Source organism: Typopeltis vanoorti, chromosome 6, assembly GCF_054136105.1.
Source record: "Typopeltis vanoorti isolate ZY-2024b chromosome 6, IOZ_Tvanoo_1.0, whole genome shotgun sequence".
Classification (NCBI taxonomy): Eukaryota; Metazoa; Arthropoda; class Arachnida; order Uropygi; family Thelyphonidae; genus Typopeltis; species Typopeltis vanoorti.
Genome location: NC_143554.1, coordinates 35,069,401 through 35,093,837, shown reverse-complemented (window position 1 = coordinate 35,093,837; position 24,437 = coordinate 35,069,401). Strand labels below are relative to the sequence as shown.

Here is a 24,437-nt window from a genome sequence, read left to right as displayed (position 1 = left end):
GGTTGGCAGGAAAACGACCCAGAGGAAGACCAAGATATAGGTGGATTGATACTCTACAAAGTGCCTTAGACGATAAAAATATAAGATCTGATAATGTTGGAGTCTTGACGAGTAACAGACTGATTTGGAGGAAAATTGTAGATAGGAAGTTAGTAATGATGTAAATTTTTCATGTAGTACTATCATATCCTGTACACCTCTTGAGAGTACATGTCAGGAATTTGATGATGATGATTATAAGCATATGCTGTAACTGGTCCACTAGACAATGTAAAGTATACTGCATTATTATTAACGTAAATTGTTTGAAAATAATATAAGGAGACAATTATTCATTACAGCTATATTGTAAATATTGTACTGTATCTTTAATTACAAACTGTTTAAACAAAATCTGTTTATTACAAAGATAATAAGGCGAAAGGCTATTTAACGGCAAATTTGTAAATCAAGAGATGTTAAATCCCGTTTTATTTTATAGCCGGGTGCAAAACTCGGGTCGAAATCCATCGACATCCGTAGAGTTTCAATGCCGAAAAAACTATCGGTGGAACCAAGTGTAAATGATCACTTGGGTAGTACAACACCAGGGCAACTCCATGCAAAGGTGGAGCAAGCTCCATCACTAACTTTAATATTCTCTCATAATGTAAAACCCAGCTCCTAAAAGATGTATATATATATATACATATAAATTGTTTTACATTATGAAAAGAGGTCACTACCCAGACCGGTTTCAACTTTTTTGAGGTCTCATCAGTGAGTAGGTTAGACCTGGAATATCAAGGTTTTAAGTGAACAGAAACTTACATACCTCTACTAAAATAAAACGGGATTTAACATCTCCCTCTTAATTAAAATCTGTTTAATTATTTTCTTATTATTCTGGTATTGTGAATTAAAAAAAATTAAAACCATTAAATAGTCTAAACAAAACTGCCAACACAAACCTTTCTACCTATGTGTTAATTTTTATAGCACACTTTATAACCCTTAAATTTTTGTCACGCATCTATATATAAAAATAAAGTGCTATATTTATTTTAAAAACTACTTAAATATTTAAGTGTTATGGAACCTATTTTCTTATTTTCTATATAGATGTTAGTCTTGATTTTCATTTACACGGTACTTTTGCAGAAAACAAATCTACCATGCAAATTATGGGTTGGGTAGGTTGGAAAAAAAATCTTCAGTGAATAAAGAAAATATCATCATCATCATCAAATTCCTGATATGTACCCTCAAGGGGTGTACAGGATATGATAGTATTACATGAAAAATTTACATCATTACTAACTTCCTATCTACAATTTTGCTCCAAATCAGTCTATTACTTGTCAAGACTCCAATATTATCATTATCAGATCCTATATTTCTCTCGTCTAAGGCACATTGTACCGTATCAATCCACATATATCTTGGTCTTCCTCTGGGTCGTTTTCCTGCCAACCTGGCAGAGAACACTTGTTTTGCTAATATTTAATTTTTAATTAGTATCTAATATCTAATATTTAATTAATATTTTCTTTATTAGCAAATAAAGAAAATATTAATCAAAATGACTTATTCTAAAATAGTTATGTTATTATTTGCAATATTTTTTATCATGTATTTTCTGATTAAAATATTTTGCATAATATGGTTCATTGCTACAATATCTTTCTGATAGTTTTATGCACATTTTCATACTGGTTCTGCAAAAAGAATATTTTTATGTGGGGTTCTGCAGTGTCAAAAAATTTAAGAAACACTGGTCTATAGGGAAATATCCAGTTATCTACTGAAGTTGGGGCCGGGGGGGATAACGGACATAGTCGATAAAGAATCTTTGCGAGCTGACTTGATAGACTGATTTTATATCAGCAAATAACTTAGAATATCCGTTCATTGCTGCCAAGCATAAAGTTGGACATTTTGTTTGGAGGACATTGTACCCAAAATACTATGCTAATGGGAATTGCTGTAAGCAGTCAACAAAGCTAGAGACTTGGAAGGAGAGGGTTTCAAGTAGATAGAGCATTAAAGTTCAGGGAGCACATAGCTAAGATAGTGAAGTCACTGTATTAGACAACTGCACCGTTGGAAAGAACACTAACTTGAAAAAAAATAAGAAGTTATATTTCCAACTTCACAAGACTTTGATAAGATCAGATTTGCACCAATGAATGGAGATATTGTAACCAGGTTCCAAGAAGATGGACAGCTGAAAGGATCCAGCAACAGATATTTTAGACAATAATTGGCCTATAGAACTGTGCATATGAAAATGGATTGAGGAAATGTAGCCTTTCAAGTTTGAGAAAAAGACAGTGGAGAGAAGATACAATAGAAACAAACAAGTTATTAAGTGAACTTAAGATATTGCAGCTTATGGTTGGTAGAGGGAGAATTCAAGGGGGGGGGAAGGGAATAGATGAAAGCAGAGGGGTAGAAAGCAGGTGAGGTCTAGGTTCCCATAGCATATGGTGATGTGTGAATGAGCATTAGATGTCATATTTGCATGTGTGTCTTCAGTAAATATGTTGAAGGAGAGATATGATAGGTATTTAGGTATAAGTCACCAAAGGTCTCTCCTGCAATAAGTCCTTATACTCCAGCTTAGTGAACCTGATTGACTAAGTGGAAAGTGTCCCTGATTTTCATTCAATTATGCCTACAAATGTCCTTCTGAGAGATGAATTTCATCACCTAGTGTTTATACCAGGGCTCTGATGGTATCACACTAGGTGATAGCAATGGCCAGCATAGAGCCCTGACTATCCATCTGATACCTGAGAGTGTATCATACATATGCTGTTATATGAATTAAGGCATGGCCAAGACTTTTCACTCTCCAACATTCTACAAAAAAAAATTAGTAAAACAAATTCACAATCAACTGAATCAGTTCATTATGAAAAATGAACAGTGACTGCACAATCTATATGGTATAAATCCAGTATGGATTCTGCCTCAATCAAATCATTTTTTTTAATGTGGCTCTTATCCACAAAAGGCTACATAACATAAATCTATAGTACATTTTAGTACATTTGTATCATGGGCGATTTTTTTCTATTTTTATTATATATCAGGGGTGTATATTCTGGGTGTGCTAGATATGCGGTGCACACAGAATAGCAATATCACCATTATTAAATTTCTGCATTTATTTCTGTTAAAGACTCCCCTAATCCTGGCTTTGCATGATTCCTAAAATTAAACACAATATACTAATGCTTCATGAACAGGACACTTTTTTATGCAAAAACATTGCATCACATTTGCATTAATATCCTAGGTGTGGAGTCACAATTATGGACACCTTTGAGTCATTTAAACATACAGATGGTGCAGCAGGTCAAATTCTTAGTGTTCCAGTGTTTTAAAATCACCCAGAAGGCAAGGCAGGATGCACACTGAGACAATAGCACCCAGAAATCAGTGGCTGCAATTGGTTATTGTGTCAACCAATCCAACTGAAAGCAGTTATTTGTTTTCTGAGTTTCATCTGTTTTGTGTGCATGAAATGTGAACTGACGTGTTTAGGACACCGATATAGAGACAAGTTTTTAATATATAATTTTCTATAAATACTATTTACAATGAGAAACAGTGTCAATGATTTACTGATTGTCCCATTTTCTGCCAGAGCTTTCATGGATTGTATGATTATAGTTGAAGGAGGTTGGAACTTGTATATAAATAAGTAAAACGAATTATTTCACCCTTTCTTTGGTTCCTTTCAGAAAAATATTTCCCAAGTGATTACTTTTTATGATTTCTATGCATATTATATGGCTGTATTTAAAAATCTTATCAAAATTCAAATTATCCGTGTCACACTCTGGTGTTTGCCAATGAATTCAATCTAATCTCACCACGAAGTGTAAACCCTTTGTGCTTCTAACATAAATGGCACTTGTGAAGCATAGCTATAGTTCATTTGACCTTTATGCTTTCCATATTTAAAATTATATTAATTATAAATTAAAGTATTCAAAGTTATCCTTATTCATAGCTAAAAATGCAATCATACGGTCAAATTGACATGAATTTTGTAGTGTGGGTTGTATAAGCCACATGACAGCACATCCAACCTAAATGGGGACGTGGTGCTACTAATATATATATATGTATGTATGTGTGTGTGTGTGTGTGTATACCTAGTCCAGCCAAAAATAGTGTTACAACTTGAACAGCGCATAAACCTTTAATCTATCAGTAAAATCACAGCTTTCAGCACATACAAACTACATGTATAACATGCATATAGCAGCACTTAATGTTTGAAATGTTCCCATTTGGCCTTCATGCGTGCGTGAAGTCTTCAAGGAGACATATCGATGGTGGTACACACACAACATCCAACAGAAATGCAGCCACCGCTGCATTTCTGTTGGATGTTCTTGCGTGTCATTTCTTGCAGGCTACCATTTCAAGCTCTGACAACAATTCGAAGTTCTGTTGGAAGATCCACTGCCCACCATGAAACAAGGCGTTGTTCAAGTGCCATACCGCAGGTTCCGGCAAGGTGTCTTGATACACTTTGGCAGAGGTTTGATCCCTTTCTTGCAGAAATGCAACTTGGATAGCCCCTGATACATCATCTCCCACTAAACCATCACTGATGCAGGGTGATTACCTGTCTGAATCCTGGGTCATATGGCACATGCTGTGCGACCATCTGGGGCATATACCCGATCGTTTTGGTGGCGACTATTGACCGAGATATTCTCTTCTCATCTGTGAAGAGGATATCTCGGTCTGCTATTTGCATACTTCTGGAGAAGTGCTTTTGATTTTTATCGCCCTCTGTGGCATAAGTTGTGCTGTTAGGAAGTGTCCAGTAGAACGATGATAGGCTCTCACTCCAAGTCATCAGTTAATACAAGACATCGTTCTCTGCAAAAATTCATCTCTCGTGACACCTCTTTCTGCCTTCACAACCCTCACAAGTTGTTGCTTCCTAATGCAGTGTTATCAACCTGTTCTTTGGTGGTTACATACATCTTGTGTATCGTTATAGTGGTTAATAGTCCGATACACAAATATCCTACTGATCCTGAGTGATTTTTTAGCATGTTGAAAATAACAGATGGCTGCACTTCAACCTTGTGAAGTGCTATTACAACTACACAGTTTTCATAATTTCCTCACTGCATGATAATCTGTACAGCTGGACAACTCTCTCTCTCTCTCTCTAGTGATAAACATTCAATTGTTGGCAGTGCACAGAGCCAATAACGGAACTGGACTCGTGCAATTCTGTGGGCAGTGCAGGGATGTGTGGAAGTTGTAACAGTATTTATGGCAAAACTGTGTATATATTTTTTATTTTTATATTTATTTATTTATTTTATTAATAATTTATTTAATAGCCTGTGTAGCTCAGTGCAAGTGGTGTTTGCACTCCTTAGTGATAGGCTGTAAAAAGAAAGATTGTTCTAAGTTGGATTCTAATCGCTGACTAGAGGAACTTTTTTCGCCTTTCTTTGATTGGTTCCCGAGTTAGTTGATCTCTGGAATGTTAAAGCAGATTTTTTCTTCTAGAAACTCAGGTTTTTCATCTCGTAAACTCAAGAAAATCAACCGTAGAACCCACAACTATTTCAGACATTAAAAATATTGCGTTAAGTTAGGGACCACAAGATGGTGGCACCTGTTCTCTTTTTTGGATGCTGCTTAAAATCAGTGATAGTCTTGGGCATATTATCTCTGGGGAAAGAGAGAGAGAATTGGCTACCAGTGGAGATTGAATTGCTCACTCAGTCTCCAAAAGTTAGATAAGGTTAAAATGGCCTTGCCTACTCACTATAAAAGAATAAATGGCATTAGTTGAATCAGCTGATTTATTTATTTATATGAATGAGGAACTTATTGCTTATGTCACCCATCTCTGGAACAATGTCATGGAAAGTGTAAAGACATTTAAGTAGCTGCCCATTATATCTTTCTAAGTTATGTGGGTATGGCATCAAGACCTGTTAAGTAAACTCATATCTAATGGTCTGTCTTCTGAAATTAGTTGCTAGCACTCCTTCCTCTATCTAGTTGCACAATGTGTGTAATTTCAGAGGGTATCTTCATCCTCAGAATCAGCAACAAATATTTAAGTACTATAGGGTTCTCCATTCATGTACTCACTATATTTCTAGTATGTATATCAATGACCTTTTCTAGTTGATTGCAAATCCAAATCCAGTTCTGCTGATCACAGGACACTGCTCTGCCAAACCTTACATTACCTAAATCATCAAAACTTCTGTCTTCTACAACCTTCATTATCAGCCCTCCACTGAAGCTATATAGCTCTAAAGTTATCAGTTTTCACTGATAAAAAAAAATTTTCTTCTTCAATGCTTCTCTTACACTAGTCTCTGTAACATCCTTCTCGTTTTTCTAAAGAATGTCATCTGCAGTCTTTAAATCCAGTGTAACTAACTTGTTTTTTTTCCTCACCTTTTTTCCAATCCACAGTACAGTACTAATGTTCTATCAATAGGTTGCACAATCTCTCAAGTATGTGGAATTCCATGCAAAAAAGTATAAAGATATTATCACTAATCTGTGTAACTAATATCATTTTTATTATGACTTTTAAAAATATGAAACTATATAATCAGAAATTATATAGTTTCATATTTTTTTATATAATCAGAAGTTACATTTTTGAAATGTTATTGTAATAAAAGAATCCTAATTCATATTTCACTTCTATCTAAAGTCCAATACTTTTTTTTCCCCCAATATAAAGTTTATATTTATATGCTGGCTATCTTTCCAGGCATCTATAATACTTACAAATTTTGAGATGATCATTTTAACGAGACATCATTCTTTTTCAAAAAATAATACATTTTCTATTCAAAAGACTTTCTTAGATATATTCTATGAATATAAATCAATGCATTGAACTTTACAGTTTTGAAAACTATATAAAATCAGGGAAAATAAGACACAAAAAATCCTTCAGTATGCATGTAAAAATCTAAAATTCCAGGTGCCTTCACTTATGTAATAAGTTTTATTTCCATTTTGCTTAAAAATTTTTATATGCAGTCTCCTTCACATAAAGTTTTACTTTATAAAAGTATGAATGTCATACATCATAAGATGAGCCCAACACAATCAAACAAAATTCATCAGCATCATCAAATTCCTGATATGTACCCTTAGGGGTACATATCAGGTGGACAGTACTACATGAAAAGTTAGTATACCAGTACTAATTTCCGATCAACAATTTTCCTCTAAATTAATTTGTTATCTGTCAAGACTCCAACATTATCAGATCTTATATTTCTATCTTCTAAGGCACTTTTTACTGTATCAATCCACCTATATCTTAGTCTTCCTCTGGGTCTTTTTCCTGCCAACTGGGCAGATAGCACTTGATTTTGCTAATCTTTCCTTTCATTCTGTTTAAGTGACCATACCATCTGAGATTAACTCTGCTAACACATTCCTAAAGAGCCTCTCCATAGCTCAGTCAGTATAGATGGTCAGAAAAGGTCTGACCATTTGGTCAGAAAGACCCAAGTTCAATTTCTGTCCATAATGTGAGGAACCTTTATCTGGTCTCTTTTGACTAAAGGTGAGTTAGCTGATCTCATACAGAGGGAAATGGTTTTTTTCACATGGAAACTTGGGGGTTTTTGTCCCTCAGAACAGGCAAACTAGCCCTGTGAACACACACGGATCTACAGTCATGACTACTTGCCCTTAGGGACTGCAGCAGAGGAGTAACGAGCCAGCTGCATTAATTCATTGTAAACCCCTTATTAGGGGACTCAACCCATCCTAAGGGACGGAGCAGAAAGAGAAGGAAGGAAGGAACACATTCCTGAATGTTAATGGAAAGTTCTTTCCAAATATACTAATTTTTAATACATCTGCCACTGTTCACTCCACTTGAACACTGGCCTCCTTAACATCCTGAAATGTGAAGACAATTTAATAAATTTCAATGCAAAAAAAAAAAAAAAGAACTCAAGCCTGCCTTATTACACACGAGAAATCCTTCCTCATTCCCACTTATTTTTGATAACGTTTCCTTTCAAGATCGACTTTTTTCTTCTTGGGTTGACTGTCACATCCAGTTTATCCTGGCACAAACACTATAATTTCCTTGAATATAACTCACATTCCTGATTTTACTTTACGAAAAAAGTTTAAACACGTTCACGTTGGGTGATAATAACTTGCTCCCTTCGGTAAACGCCCTCCCCAATAGCCACTATACTGCAAACGCAAGAAAAACAAGTAGTTTTAATGTCATTGAATAAGGTACAGAGACATTTGCAGTCTGCCTAATATATTTCTCAAGAAACAGTGCAATTAGAGACAACTGGGATAAAAACTGCACAAACTAATGAATCACATGTCCCTTCCCACAGAAACTGTATAGACTCAAGCAAAACCATATGTTGCACTGGCAAACACAGTATCTCACTAAAAATTATTGTTCAATATTTCAATTACACAAAATAAGTGTTTGTTTGATTGCATTTGAAATTTTCGATGTCAAGACAGATCACAAAGGCTAACTTCAAATAAAATTCTACCGAAAATGTGTGTGTCTACATATAATGTGTGCGCGCGTCTGCTCGACACAGAAGCGGCACGCAAACAAACAGCAATAAAGTTCAACCAAAAGGTTGAAACAGATATATGAAATTCGGTTGAAGAGAATTAGTATTTCAACTCAACAATTGTCGGCTTGCCTTTGTCGTTGGGGCACACAATCTTTTGTTAATACTGCACCAACTGTCTGTTTCGTGCTCTGCTTTCACTTCTCATTAGTCATTCGTGAAGGATTGTTCATTACGTATCTCAAGTTTTGTAAATTACTGGGAATTTTTTGCTTGAAATAATGGGAAAGAAGATGCACTATTTGGGTAAATGACTTTGATGTACAGAAGGACATCGAGAACAGAAGTAGCAACAGCGAATAGGAGATTCTTAGTAAGTATACCCATTTTCAGTTTTTTCCTGAAAACTTTAGTTTCCAAAAATCCCTGCAAAATTAGCTTTAATTTTGGGAACAAAAGTGCGAGTTATATTCGAGTAAATATGGTATTATTCACATAACCTGTAAGCCTCTAAAAAGCTTGCTGTTCTTTTCTGTTCTAAACATCACTGATCTCCCTCTTAACTCCTAGCACTATAAGTCTCAGATCATTCCAACTTTGGAGTACTGTTCTCACATTTGGGATGGAGCATCCAAGACCTATAAGAATTCTTGATGGTATTCAGAAGGGGAGGGGGGGCAATCTGCTTAACAGATGGCCATTCCCTCACTGACACCCTTCAGTCACTTTATCGCAGGTGTTCTATTTCAGCACTGTGCCTTTTCTATAGGTACTTCATGGGTGTTGCCCCTCTGAACTGGCTGCTATCATTCCTACACTTTTTTCTAACCACAGAAGAACAACAGCAGCCACTGGCCAAGACCCATACACTGTGTAGCTTTGAACACACCAAACTAAATTCTCATCAGCTTCCTTCATTCCATCTACTTCTATTCTTTTTAGCAATCTCCCTTATACTGTTTTTCCCACTGAGTACAACCTCCCACTCTCACTGTAGTGTTATAAGCAGGGTTGTGGAGTTGGTAGATAAAATCTTCAACTCCGATTCCTGAAATTATGGCACTTCCAACTCCTTTATTTATATATCAATATAGGAAATAAATAATAAATATACTATCTAATTAACATCTTCATCTTTTAATACTTGTGTGCTTTCTTTGTCAAATTTATTCATTTTTTCAATTGTGTTTAACATATTTGACATTAACTGATGTTAATTCCCTTCAGGAGGAAGATTTGAATAGACTTTTTACTTGGACAAAAGAGTGGGGGGTTGTAGTTTTAATATCAATAAGTGCAAGGTGTTGCATTTTGGAGTGCAGAAATATAAGGCTGTGTACTATATCGATGGTGCCATACTGTAGGAAGTGGATGAGATTAGAGATTTGGGAGTGATGGATGACGGTAGACTGAAGTTCAGAAGGCATATTGCTAGTGATGCAAAGGCTGCACATCGTAGTGCTGCTATGATGAGAAGTACTCTAACATGTAAGGATAAGGAAGTGGTTGTGCCACTATATAAGGCACTGGTCAGACCACACTTGGACTATTGTGCTCAGATCTGGTCACCTGGTCTTCAATGCGATGTGGAGACACTGGAGAGGGTCCAGAGACTAGTGACTAAGACAATATTGGGACTTTGGAATACTTGCTATGAGAGAGGTTGAAGAAATGTGGATTGCAGAGTTTGGTGGATAGGAGGAAGAGAGGTGATATGATAGAGATATTTAAGTTAGTGAGAGGATTTTATCAGATTAATCCAGAGGGGATTATAAAAAGAGTCGATGGTGAGAGGGGAAGAACCAGAGGTCATTCCTAGAAGTTGTGTAAGTGTCGTGAGGAGGAGTGCAAGGAGCAGATTTTTTACATGGAGAAGAATTGTCAGTGAATGGAACGCATTACCAGAGGGTTAAGGATTTTAAAATTCTATATGATAAATATGTTGTCAGTTGAATGAACCTCCCACGATGAGCCTGCCGACTCCATGGAGAGTGTAATAATAATAATATTTAAAGCATTATCAGTTACAATACATAGAACCACCTCCTTTTAAATTTCAAAATCTTTTAAAACATCTTCCACTATCTTTTGAAGGTATTCACTGTTGTTATGTGCCTGGGTATCCTTTACTCCTAATGCCTGAGCTATCATTTTATTGTTTTCATCAACAAATCATTAATAGTGGGATGCTTAAGGGTCAAAGCTGTATTACTGAGAGAAGACCTCCACACAGCCTTTAAAGGAATGCAGAGAACCAACCAGGAATTCTGACCTGATGTCCAATTCTCACCTTATTGTGATTCACCCTGTTGGGTATCTACCTGGATACTGAATGGACGAGGATGGGCTGGCAATTTGGGATTTAGCCGACCAAATTGTATTCTTATTGGCTTAAACCAAGATTTCAAATGATGGTACAACATGACAGAATTTCATGCCAGCTGGGGTGTTGCCTGGTTAAACAAGCCCCCCCCCCGTTGTTTTCACCAGGGAACTAGGGCAAACAACGAAAAGTCAGCTACTGGAACAAATCCTAAAACTTACCCCAATCACCAGAGTTCAAGATCGGTACTATCAATATAAGAAGCCTGAATGGCAAAGAAATGGAAGTAGCTGACGAACTGGATAAATACCAGATCGACATAATAGGGGTGACTGAAACAAAAAACACAAAAACTGGTGAGATCTTTCTGAGCAATAAATACAAAATGTTATATTCAGGCAATGACAATCAAGGAAAAGAAGGAGTAGCCATAGTATTCAACACAAAATACGAGGCTAATCTTCTTGAATTGCAGGCAGTCTCAAGTAGAGTAACGTGGTCAAATATCAGAATGGGGAATTGGACAATGAGACTTATTTGTGCCTATGGTCCCACAGAAGGTTCTACTAAGGTAGAAGTAGGAGAATTTTTTGAGACTTTGGAGAAAGCAACTGACACAATGAAAAAGGAAAAGTTGGTCCTTGTAGGGGGATCTAAATAGCAGAGTAGGAAATGATTGTAAGACATACAAAAATATTTTGGGAAAATTTGGAGAAAAGAGCAAAACTAATAACGGCAAATACCTGTTGGATTTCAGCTCAGGACATGGACTGGTTATTACTAATATCATGTTCCAACATTTATTAATTAAATTATTTAATTATTTAAATTAATTAAATAATCAACAATTAATTAAATCAAATATGAAAAATATAACGAAGATTAGAAACGAAGAAATTATGAAAGAATTAAACCAAGAACTAGTAATAGAAAAAATTAAAAAATATAAACATAAATGGATGGAACACGTTCAAAGAATGAAAACAGAAAGATTACCAAAACAAGCCTTAAAGTACAAGCCATTAGGAAAAAGAAAACCAGGACGTCCTCTTAAACGATGACTTCTAAGGCCGGAACAGGCCATACTAGGCCTAAATCCTTGATACGTATGATGATGATGAAGGAAGTTAGTAGTGATGTAAATTTTTCATATAGTACTATCATATCCTGTACACCCCCAGAGGGTATATATCAGGAATTTGATGATGATATCATTAATCTACTCTATATCTATAAAAAGATAAGACTAAATTTGAAACGTTTTTTATGTCACATTTTTATGTGACATTATTTGAAATCTATTCTATATAAAATAAAAAGGTGTTAGAAGATTTATTTAGTTTATTTATGATTTTTTTTCTTTCTTTGGAAAGAAATGATTTTATTTATTATTTTTTCTTTCTTTATTTTTTCTTACTTTATTTATCTTTCTTCCATTAAAGTTTCTTTAATTAGAGGTTTCCAGGAATTTAAGATAAGCCAAAATTTGAAATGTTTTTATATAACGGATGTGACATAAAATTCGAAACAAATGTGACGTTAGCTTGGTAGGTCATGACTTTTGGAAGGTGATGAAATGCGTGATGCTTCCTCCACCTTTGCCACGAGTTGCCCTTGTGTTGCACTACCATTGGGTAGGTAGCTCTCTTAAAGGTAGTGCAACACAGGGGCAACCGCTTATAATCAGTCATGACCTACCAGCCTGGAAATCAGGGAGTTGGGCACTGTTGGTGCAGGGGGGGGGCATAGCCCCCCCCCCAGTAGCAATATAATTTACTTGGTGGCATGTTCATGTATACATTATAATAAATGTGTTAAGTGTTCAAAAACAGACGACTTTGTTGACATTTTTTTTTTTTTGTCATTGTGAATTTTTTCATGTGGTGCCGCTTTCGCTAATATAATATGTTAATTATCATAAATTATGTTTTATTGTGACATCTACAAAGAACTTGAAATTAAAATATAACCTGAAAATATAACCGGGTGGGGGGGGGGGGGATAGGTTAATCAAATTGTTATCTATGAAATCAGATATTTTAACATATCATTTATATGACAATTTAAATTCATCAGGAGTCGGAACATTTTTACCGACTTCGACTCCACAACTCTGGTTATAGGTCTTGTGACCTTTCATGTGTGGGGGTCAACATATACGAGAGACTTACTTTCTGGATGTCCCTTTTGGAGCATCCATGCTGAGTTTGTTGATTCGTTAGCAAGGCGTTGGTGCCATTTTCAGACATTCTCACAGTGCGTATGCTTCTTGGTGTGTGTTTATAATATCTAAGAAAATCAAATTACCCACCATGAACGGAGAGGGTGACCATCTTTACTGACTGACTATTTGGTGCATTCAGTTGAAGAGAAGATTCAACAGAATAGGGGATTCACTATGACGTCACTCTCGCTACAATTTCCAAAAGTTTCATGTTCATGTCTTCATGAAATTGTGTTGGAGAAACTGAATTATCGGAAACTGTGTGCACGCTGGGTGCCGAAGTTGCTTACAGAACAACACAAAGTGAATTCTTGACATGCTACTATGAGGATGCCGATGTTTTCCTGAACAGACTTGTCACCGGGGATGAAACTTGGGTGTCACATGCTAACAACAGTCCATGGAGTGAAGGCACGCCTCATCACCAGTCAAGATGAAATTGAAGACAATGGTTTCCACTCGGAAAATCATGTGCACCTTGTTTTGGGACAGACAAGGAATTTTGCTAATAGACTTCTTGGGTCAAGGCTCCACAATCAACATAAGTATGCACTGCCAAACCCTTAAGAAACTGCATTGTGCGATCCAGAATAAACGCCGTGGCATGCTTACCAGGGGTGATATTTTGATTTATGATAACGCCTGCCCACACAACAACTTCTCACCACCTTCAGCTGGAAACAATTCCATTATCTCCCATAGTCCTGACCTCGCACCAAGCAACTTTCACCTGTTCAAACATCTGAAATCTTTCCTTGGTGGCCAGCGGTTTCAAGACGATGGCAAGGTCAAAGAAGCAGTCAATACGTGGTTTGCGTCACAGGCGGCAACCTTCTACAACGAGGGTATACAACTCTTGGTGCCCCGTTATGATAAGTGCCTGAACAATGGCAGAAATTATGTAGAAAAGTAGTGAAAGATGTCTACTTTAATTTCCAATAAAGTTTTTTTTGTAAGTATATTTTTGTTTCTCTGACAGCCCATTGGAACTTACTTTCTGGACGTCCCTCGTATAAAGCATTTTTGGTCAAATTTCACCTATTCCAGCTGTCTTTCCACATTTCACGCTTTTGATGGATTTTTCTACTTCAAGTATGGATGTGTATTCCTGACTGCATTCCTGTTGGGTGTTTTCTACCACCATGCTGATACTGCTTGTTTTATTTAGTAATCTTTCAAAGTAATTGCTCTAGACATCTAGAATATCTTTATCTCCAGTTTTCATGTCACCTTTGTCATCTCTGATTCTCTTCCCTCCATTTCTAAGCTTTTTCAATAGCCTCCAGAATATTTTGTCACTTTCCTTATATTTATTTTCTATGTTCTTACCAAAGTCTTCCCATGACTTTCATTTACTAGTTTTACACAGTGATTCACCTTCTTACATTTATTTTCTGTATTCTATAAGAGCATAAGTTGACTTGCCAGAAACTGTCAACATGCTTTCTTCTTTTCTTTCATTGCCTCTTTAACTTCCTAAAGTGAGTTCTGGTTTTTCTATCCTTTCAGACAACCATGTCATATACCTCGCTGGCTGATCAATCAATGTTTTCTTCAGGATTTGCCACTGAATCTCCAAGGTTTGTTTCTTGTTTTGAAACTCTTTCATTTTTTTCTTAAACAATGTTTGTGTATTTCAGTCTACAGTTCACTTCTGAAAGCTGCTCAAGCTTGATTTGTTTTAAAACTTTCTAACACACTCTTCTTTTCAATATGAAATTCAATTTTATCCTGCTCAAAACTAGTGATCACTTCCTATTTCAAATCATCTGTACATAGGATACACTGGGGAGTAGGGCTGACCACCTTATCCTGTGAACAGCTTGAGGTCTGATGATCAATAAAACCCTCGACACTGCAAGGTGAAAGAGAGTAAAGGAAAATGAGATAAGATGAGATGTGCCATTATCAATAACTAGTCCATGTCCTGAACAGAAATCCAGCAGGCACTTATCATTATTATAAGCTTTCGCCTTTTCTCTAAATTTTCCTAAAACGTTTCTATATGTCTGATAATCATTTTCCACTCTGCCTGTTCAGCTCTCCAATAAGAACCAACTTTTATTTTTTCATTGCCAGCTGCTTTCTCCAATGCCTCAAAAAATTCCTCCATTTCTTCCTTAGTAGAATCTTCTTTGGGACTATAGGCACAAATAAATCTCACTGTCCATTTCTCCCATTCTGATATTTTCCCACATCACTCTACTTGATATTGCCTCCTATTCAAGAAGATTATCTTCATATTTAGTGTTTATCTAATTATTTAGATTATCTTCATATTATAACTACTCCTCTTCCCTGATTGTTGTCTGAATTACTGCCTCAAGCAAAACTGTTTGAATAAAATACACAATAATTGGATATATATTCTGAAACTGATTCAATTTTAGTATCCTACACACACACGCTTTTGGATGAATGTATATAAGATGTATATTAATTGTTTAACTGGAGATAAAAGTACACATCTATGAATTCTACGTAGACAAAATTTTTGATGAAATTAATACAAATTATAAATACCTTTTGATCTGCAAGTACAAATCTAACTTGAATAAAGAGACAAACATGTGCATGCAAAACTGACCTTTTTCCTTCTATAGCAGGCTGGAGAATAAATCTATCAAAATACAATCGGACCATTCTTTCTCTTTCTTGTTGGCTTGGTAATTCAAATTCTACTATTTCATTTACTCTATCATTAATGGCCCAGTCAAACTGTTCTGGTGTATTGCTGGCCAGCATAAGCATTAGCCTATTTAAAGAAAAGACAGAGAAAGAACATGGGATAGTTATAAAAACTTTATAATTAAATAATTAATATATAAACAAACTTTTGTTTATTTATATTTATACAAATCATTTGCAAATGACTGGCAGACATTAAATTAAAATTAAGGAAACCATAACATGGAATGCTTAATAATAAATAAGTATCCTTCGTACATTGAAGCGTTCCATATCACAACACTGTACAGTAGGCATGATTTTATTTTCTGCCATTAATACGTTCACTGCCACGCTCCTCGGGCATAGTTTGTTACCGCATGCCAAGCTTTCACTTCTTCAAGGTCAGTACGAGTAATCTTGTAGTCGGCTTAACAGACAGAATTTGGTTTCATATGCCAACTACGAGTAATCTCGTAGCACGCAAATTAAAATAAAAATAAATAAATGATGGGAAACATTATTATTGTCCTGTGTGCCAGGAAAAACCACCATTGTTTGTGGAAAATTGTTTTAAGTGTACCTTTCATAATTTGATTTACAAATTATGGGTTATACTAAGGGTTAACTTGTGCTTGGCATAGGAGGTCGGTAATCGACATACGAGTATATTCGTAGTTGGCTTGTGATGCTCATATATAATATACTATACTTTTAATGAAATTATTTTCCTTCTACCAAGCCCCCAGACATGCTCTCCGCTTTACTCACAAGCCAAGGGTCAAAATTAAGGTGCTTATACTATGGGTTAACTCGTGCTTGGCATAGGACGTCGGTAATCGACATACTAGTATATTCGTAGTTGACTTGTGAGGCTCATATACTAACTACGAGTATACTCGTAGTTGGCAGAGAACGTGTTAAAATGGTTCCACTGAAATGAATCCAAATCAAAGCAGTATAGTGAAAGAGTAAAAAAAAATTTATTATCAACATGATTTGAAACCAAAGTCTCTGAAATCATATAATATAAGTAGCAGGTTCAGTTAAAAAATGTCCGCAAAAAAAAGCATCTTTGATTTGAGTGAAACCAAAATGCAACCACAATGCACATCATCAAATTCATATGTACACCCAAGAGATATGCAGAATACTGTGATCTGCCTGTTCTAGTCTTTGACACAAGAATTACATACCATATGCATATGACGAAATGTACATTGCACCAAAATCTTCTTATAGTTATTTATCTACAATACAATCTGAAATTGCTCAATGAATGAATTTTCAATTGTTAATATTTCCAATGTTTTCTAGAGAGCTATGAACATATTATTATGACATGCATCACAAATGTACTGCATTCGTAGATTTCTACTATCAAATGACAGCACTTCTATATAAATCTAATGCACATGTGAAAGGCTAGAGAAGATTTATGAAATGTAAACTAATTTGTAGGTTGACATTTTATCTCTCCAAATAGGCCAACTGTAATCAAAACTAAAAGGACTGAAGAAATTTTCATAAAGATCCTAAAATCAGTAAAAAAAAAAGTTTCCAAAAAAGCATCTTTGATTCGAGTGAACCCAAAATGCAACCACATTCCACATCATCAAATTCATACGTATACCCAAGAGATATGCAGAATACTGTGATAGTGAAATATGATAAAGGAAGCATTAGTATGCTGGCCTGGTTGGCGAAGTGGTAAGCATACTCGCTCTCCAGCCAAAAGGCTGCAGGTTCGTATCCTGCTGTGACATGGGTGTCTGTGATTGTCTTTCACCTTCATACACTCATTCATATGAGTGTGTAAATACTCTTCCAAGATGGAATGGTTAACCACAGGAGTTAACCATAATTTGTCTAAAATTAATTTAATGGAATGGGGAACTGGACAATGAGACATATATGTCTGTGGTCCCACAGAAGGTTCTACTAAAGTAGAAGTGGAGGAATTTTTTGAGGCTTTAGAGAAAGAAACTGACACAATGAAAAGGGAAAAGTCAGCGTGCTTGTTGGGGATCAAAATAGCAGAGTAGGAAATGTTTGTCAGACATACAAAAATATTTTGGAAAAATTTGGAGAGAAGAGCAAAGCTAATAATAATGGCAAATACCTGTTGGATTTCTGCACAGGACATGGTCTGGTTATTAACACAATGTTTCAACATAAAAATGTGCACATGGAGAGAAGAGGCAAGTAATAAGAAAAGTCTCATTGACTATGTTATTGTTGATAGTGAAATTGGAAGTGATCACCATTTAGTCTTGAGCAGGATAAAATTGAATTTCATATTGAAAAGAAGAACATGTAAGAAAGTTTTAAAGAGAATAAAAGTTGAGCAGCTCTCGGATGTGAACTGCAGACTAAAATACACAAATATTATTCAAGAAAAAATGAAAGAGTTTGAGAGCGGGAACCAAACTTGGAGATTCAGTGGCAAACCTTGAAGAAAACACTGATTGATTCAGCCAGCAGAGTATGTGGTGAGATTTTATGCAAGGATAGAAATATCAGAACTCCATGGTGGACACAGGAAGTTAAAGAGGCAGTGAAGGAAAAGAAGAAAGCATATCAAAAGTCCCTGGCAAATAAGTCAGCTTGTGCTCTTAGAGAATACAGAGACAAATGTAAGAAAGCTAAACACTGTAAAACTGGCTAAACAAAAGTCATGGGAGGACTTTGGCAAGAATATAGAAAATAAATATCAAGAAGGTAGCAAGATATTCTGGAGGTTGTTGAAGCAGCTCAGAAATGGAGGAAAGATGCAGTAAAAGGAATTAGAGATGATAAAGGTGACATGAAAATAGGAGAAAATGATATTCTTGATGTATGGAGTAATTACTTTGAAAAACTGCTAAATGAAACAAGCAGTGATGACAGCACAGTGGTAAAAAACACTTACCAGGCATGCAGTCAGGAATACATATCCATATTCGAAGTAGAAAAAGCCACCAAATGCCTGAAATGTGGCAGGAGCAGATGGTATTTGACCACAAATGCTGAAGTACGGAGGTATAAAAGTCTTACAGTGGCTGCACTGCATAGTTCAGAGGGCCTGGACAGAGGGATGAATTCCAGATAATTGGAGTAGAACTTTTATAATACCCATATATAAAAAGGAAAATAAAACTGATTGTGAGAATTACAGAGGTATTTCTCTACTGAGTGTTCCTGATAAGATATATGCAAGTATACTTCAGAAACGATTGAGAAGGATTGTGGAAGAAAAGCTTGAAGAACAAGCTGGATTCAGGCCAAATTGAAGCTGTCAGGATCAGATTTTCACTTTACGACAGATAGTTGAGAAATCATAGGAATATAACAAAGATCTATATTTAAGTTTTGTCGATCTGGAAAAGGCATATGACAAGGTGCCAAGAGAGAAGCTATTCAATATGCTACAGTTATATGGTGTCAGTAGGGCATTATATCAAGCAATACTGACTTACAACTCTTTATTTGAGTTGTAAGTCAGCAGTTAGAATTGAAGGAAGTACAGGAAGATGGATTAATGTTAAATCTGGTGTCAGACAAGGATGTACATTATCCCCTCTCTTATTCATTATCTATATGGATCATGTTATGAAGGAAAGTGGTATTAAATCTGATATCAAAATTGGAGGTGTTAATCTCAGCTCTTTGCTTTATGTGGATGATGTTATACTTCTAAATAAATCTGCTACAAGTCAGCAAGATTCCATGACTAAATTGAATAACTGTTGTAATAGATATGGTATGAACGTCAGCATTAAAAAGACAAAGACAATGAAAATAGCCAGAAACACTGAAAATATCAACTGCATTGTGAATGGAGAACTTATAGAACAAGTAAAACATTTCAGCTACTTAGGCACGATTTACTGAAGATGGTAAGTTAAATATGGAAATAGACATAGAATCAACAAAGCTGGTATGATAGGAAGTCAACTGAATAAATTTATATGGAATAAAACAGAAATTAGCCAAAACACTAAATTTTCTGTATACAAGACAGTGTTTAAACCAATTTTAACTTATGGATCTGAGAGCTAGGTTAAAAGTAAAACACTTCACCAAAGACTAGAGACTGCAGATATGAGAGTCCTGAGAAAGATTAGGGCATGAACAGATGGCATCAATGGCAATATCATATTAAAAATGAGGATATTAGGAAAGAACTTGATATTGTCAGCATCCAGGAATGCATTAGCAGAGCTAATCTCACGTGGTATGGTCACTTAAACAGAATGGGCGAGGAAAGATTGGCAAAACAAGTGTTCTCTGCCAAGTTGTCAGGAAAACAATCCAGAGGAAGACCAAGATATAGGTGGATTGATACAGTAAAAAGTGCATTAGAAGACAGAAATATAAGACCTGATAATATTGGAGTCTTGACATTTAACAGACTGATTTGGAGGAAAATTGTAGATAGGAAGTTAGTAATGATGTAAATTTTTCATGTAGTACTATCATATCCTGTACGCACCTTGAGGGTATATATCAGGAATTTTCAATGTTTGCTTATAATAGCAGTAAAGAAATTGTTTTTTTTACCTCCCATAAAAGCAATTCAACATATTATAAGAGTTAGAAGCAAAAACAAAGTAAAAATAATAACAAATGGTCTTGTATTCATACATAAAATGCATGAATTTTTTGTTCACAAACTGATAAACACACCAATGCACAAGTAGCTCATATTTCCTTCAATAATGGTAGTTATACAAGATTAAAATTAGCCATAGCATTAGCAAATAAGCTCTGCACACATATCCTTGAATGCTAACAATGTTTAGTACCCCTCTTTACTACGAGTTGCCTCAGTCCTGAAGAGACTTCAGGTGCAAACTTTGTTTGCTTACACTTGGGTAAAGGAATAAACTAAATTTATGTGTCATTTTTCACATGCTGCTTGGTCCACCTTTACTACGAGTTTGGTCCACCTTTACTACGAAAGGAGCTTGGTCCACCTTTACTACGAGTTGCCTCAGTCCTGAAGAGACTTCAGGCGCAAACTTTGTTTGCTTACACTTGGGTAAAGGAATAAACTAAATTTATGTGTCATTTTTCACATGCTGCCAATTAATTTCAATTCCATTATTTAATTTGCCATTATGACTAAGCGTGTACCTAAGAAGGTTAAATATTTTACTATATAGGTTTTCCATTGATAATTCAGTTAATATTTTCCATGTTCCTGCTACTTTTCATTGTAAATTTTTTACACTAGTTATTCAATTTAGATAAAGAATCCTGAAGACTGTTCTGTATTTATTTAGTAGTATAAAGCAAATTTAATATCTCCACTTTTCATATCAGCATTGATGCCACTTTCCTTCACAGTATAATCCATATAGCTGAATAACAGTGCAGTCAATGTTCACTATATCCACTGTCTTATATTTGTCCTTTGTCTTTGTCTTACACCTAATAGATCAAACCATTCTGTTACCATCTTAATTTTAACTGCTGATTTACAAGTTAAATATGCATTGAATAAAAAACAGAGATGTAAGTGGATAATATAATGATAAAAACAGTAACAGAATAGAATAATAATGCTTATTTGAGGAAAATAGTTGTTTACACAAAGAATTTTCATATGTATGCATTGACAATGACTTTGAAACTCAGCTGCATTAAACAACCATTTTTCCTTTGTAAGGGTTATTAATCTGTAACTATTTTTGTCATTAAATTATTATTATTACTGGCGACTCCAGGGAGTCCTTAGACTCAATCCTTAGTCCCTCCCTCATCGAGGGAGGCCCTAAACATCATGTCCACACAACTATACGACATTCTAACAGTATCTATCATACCTTGCCTTGAACTCACTCACCGTCAGCACCCACAACAGACTCTGCAGCTTATTCCACTCATTTACCACTCTAAAAGTAAAGAACCCAGCTCTAACACCCCTGCTAGCCAACCACCTGCCCAGCTTCCATAGGTTTCCCCTAGTTCTCCCACCACCAGTCCTGATCTCAAAATTATCCTCTGAATTAATCCTATAGAAACCCTTTAGCAATTTGAATGTCTCAATCATATCTCCCCTTTTCCGCCTATCAACTAATTTCTGCAACCCACAAATCTTCAACCTGTTCTCATATGGTTCATTCCATAGACCTACTATCATCTTAGTCACTCGCCTCTGGATCCTCTCCACCTCCTCCACATCAAGAAGGAACCTAGGTGACCAAATCTGGGCACAGTAGTCGAGATGAGGTCTTATCAAGGCTCGGTACAGAGGTAATAACTTGCTCGTCAAGGTATTTTTCAACAACAAAGTGAGTTAATGAGCTGATTTAGCTACTTTTGAAATGTGCCCCCTAAACTTCATCTCCCTATCCACCAACACTCCCAAGTCCCTGGCCTCATCAATCTCCTGGAGTACAGTTACACCAATGTGGTATACTGCTGAAAGTTTATTTTTTCACTTGGTTAGAGTATAATAAAATTAGTTTAATCCTTTATCCAAGTGTGAGCAAACAAAGTTTGCGCCTGAAGTATCTTCAGGACTAGGGTAAGGTGATACAACACCAGGGCAACTCGTTGCAAAGATGGAGTAAGCTACCAACACTCCTATCTCAGTATCTCCTATAATGCAAAACACATCTCCTTGCGGATATGTCTAATGTTATGCATTAAAGGAAGGGCCACTACCCAGACTAGTTTCGACCTTTACTGAGGTCTCTTCAGTGGGAGCCAGGCCCTAGTGGAAATACCAGGCAGAAGCATTAGCAGGTCATCTCTACCTATAGGAGTTGCCAAATGGTGTGCCACCCTTTTTTAATAAATTACTCTGGATTTAGAGAAAGATGTTGAAAGTTTATTTTTTCACTTGGTTAGAGTATAATAAAATTAGTTTAATCCTTTATCCAAGTGTGAGCAAACAAAGTTTGCGCCTGAAGTATCTTCAGGACTAGGTAAGGTGATACAACACCAGGGCAACTCGTTGCAAAGATGGAGAAAGCTCCCACTGAAGAGACCTCAGTAAAGGTCGAAACTAGTCTGGGTAGTGGCCCTTCCTTTAATGCATAACATTAGACATATCCGCAAGGAGATGTGTTTTGCATTATAGGAGATACTGAGATAGGAGTGTTGGTAGCTTTCTCCATCTTTGCAACGAGTTGCCCTGGTGTTGTATCACCTTACCCTAGTCCTGAAGATACTTCAGGCGCAAACTTTGTTTGCTCACACTTGGATAAAGGATTAAACTAATTTTATTATACTCTAACCAAGTGAAAAAATAAACTTTCAACATCTTTCTCTAAATCCAGAGTAATTTATTAAAAAAGGGTGGCACACCATTTGGCAACTCCTATAGGTAGAGATGACCTGTTAATGCTTCTGCCTGGTATTTCCACTAGGGCCTGGCTCCCACTGAAGAGACCTCAGTAAAGGTCGAAACTAGTCTGGGTAGTGGCCCTTCCTTTAATGCATAACATTAGACATATCCGCAAGGAGATGTGTTTTGCATTATAGGAGATACTGAGATAGGAGTGTTGGTAGCTTTCTCCATCTTTGCAACGAGTTGCCCTGGTGTTGTATCACCTTACCCTAGTCCTGAAGATACTTCAGGCGCAAACTTTGTTTGCTCACACGTGGTATACTGCTGCTAATCTTTTCACTCCAAAATGCATAACCTTACATTTTGTCACATTAAATTGACATCCATTCTCCTTAGCCCAAAACTCCAATCTATCCAAGTCGTCCTGCAAGATTTTGACATCTTCTGCATTCACTATTGCCCTACCCAACTTTGCATCATCAGCGAACAAATGAACTATTCCTCTTAGATCCTTCCCTATATCGTTAATGAACAAATTAAACAGCAGTGGTCCAAGAACAGAACTCTGTGGCACACTACTAGTCACAGGCCATCTTTTGGACTCTACCCCTGAATAAACTACTCTTTGATATCTCTCCATCAACCATCCACCTCACCAACCCTATATCCATTCCCATATGTTGTAGTTTACGGATTAGAATTCCATGTGGTATCCTGTCAAATGCCTTAGCCAGGTCCAGCAGTATCACTGTAAACCCATTACCCTTATCCAGTTCAGCCGTCACAGTGTTATAAAACTTGAGCAAGTTACTGAGGCATGATCTATCCTTCACAAAGTCATGCTGTCCCCCCGTACAGTATCTCGTTTTCATCAATCCATTCCTGTATTTTTCCTGTGACTACTTTCTCCAAGACCTTGACAACGACTCTTGATATGCTGATCAGTCGGTAATTTGCAACCGTAGTCTTGGATCCTCCTTTATGCAGTGGAACAATTCCCCCCCCCCCCCCTCTTTCCACACCTTCGGGACTAAACCAGACCCGAGACTCAGATTAAACAACATGGTCAAGGGCACTGATAATTCCTTAGCCGCTTCATGCAAGACCCGTGCTGGTATACCATCCAATCCCACAGATGTATTCACATTAAGGTTCTGTAGTAGACTATTCACCTCCACTTCATTCATCACAATTCCCATATAAACTAATGGTTCCTTCATTTTTTCAATGTCACCACCTGGATGATATACTTTTGCAAAGTGCTCGCTCAGTAACTCCACTATATCGACTGATTTAGTGACCTACTTACCATCGTCATTCCTTAAAATCATTTTGTCATGTACAGTTTTTTTTTTTTGCTTGCAG

General features: G+C 36.2%; 1 protein-coding gene across 1 annotated transcript in view; it reads right to left on the bottom strand.

Annotated features, from left to right (window-relative positions):
• The window catches only part of bor (ATPase family AAA domain containing bor), a 353,851-nt gene that overhangs the window by 60,409 nt on the left and 269,005 nt on the right, over positions 1-24,437 (bottom strand). Inside the window, exon 12 of the mRNA XM_090394748.1 lies at positions 15,711-15,878. Within this exon, the coding sequence (XP_090250874.1) occupies positions 15,711-15,878 (168 nt within the window). The remainder of the gene's footprint in view (positions 1-15,710; positions 15,879-24,437) is intronic.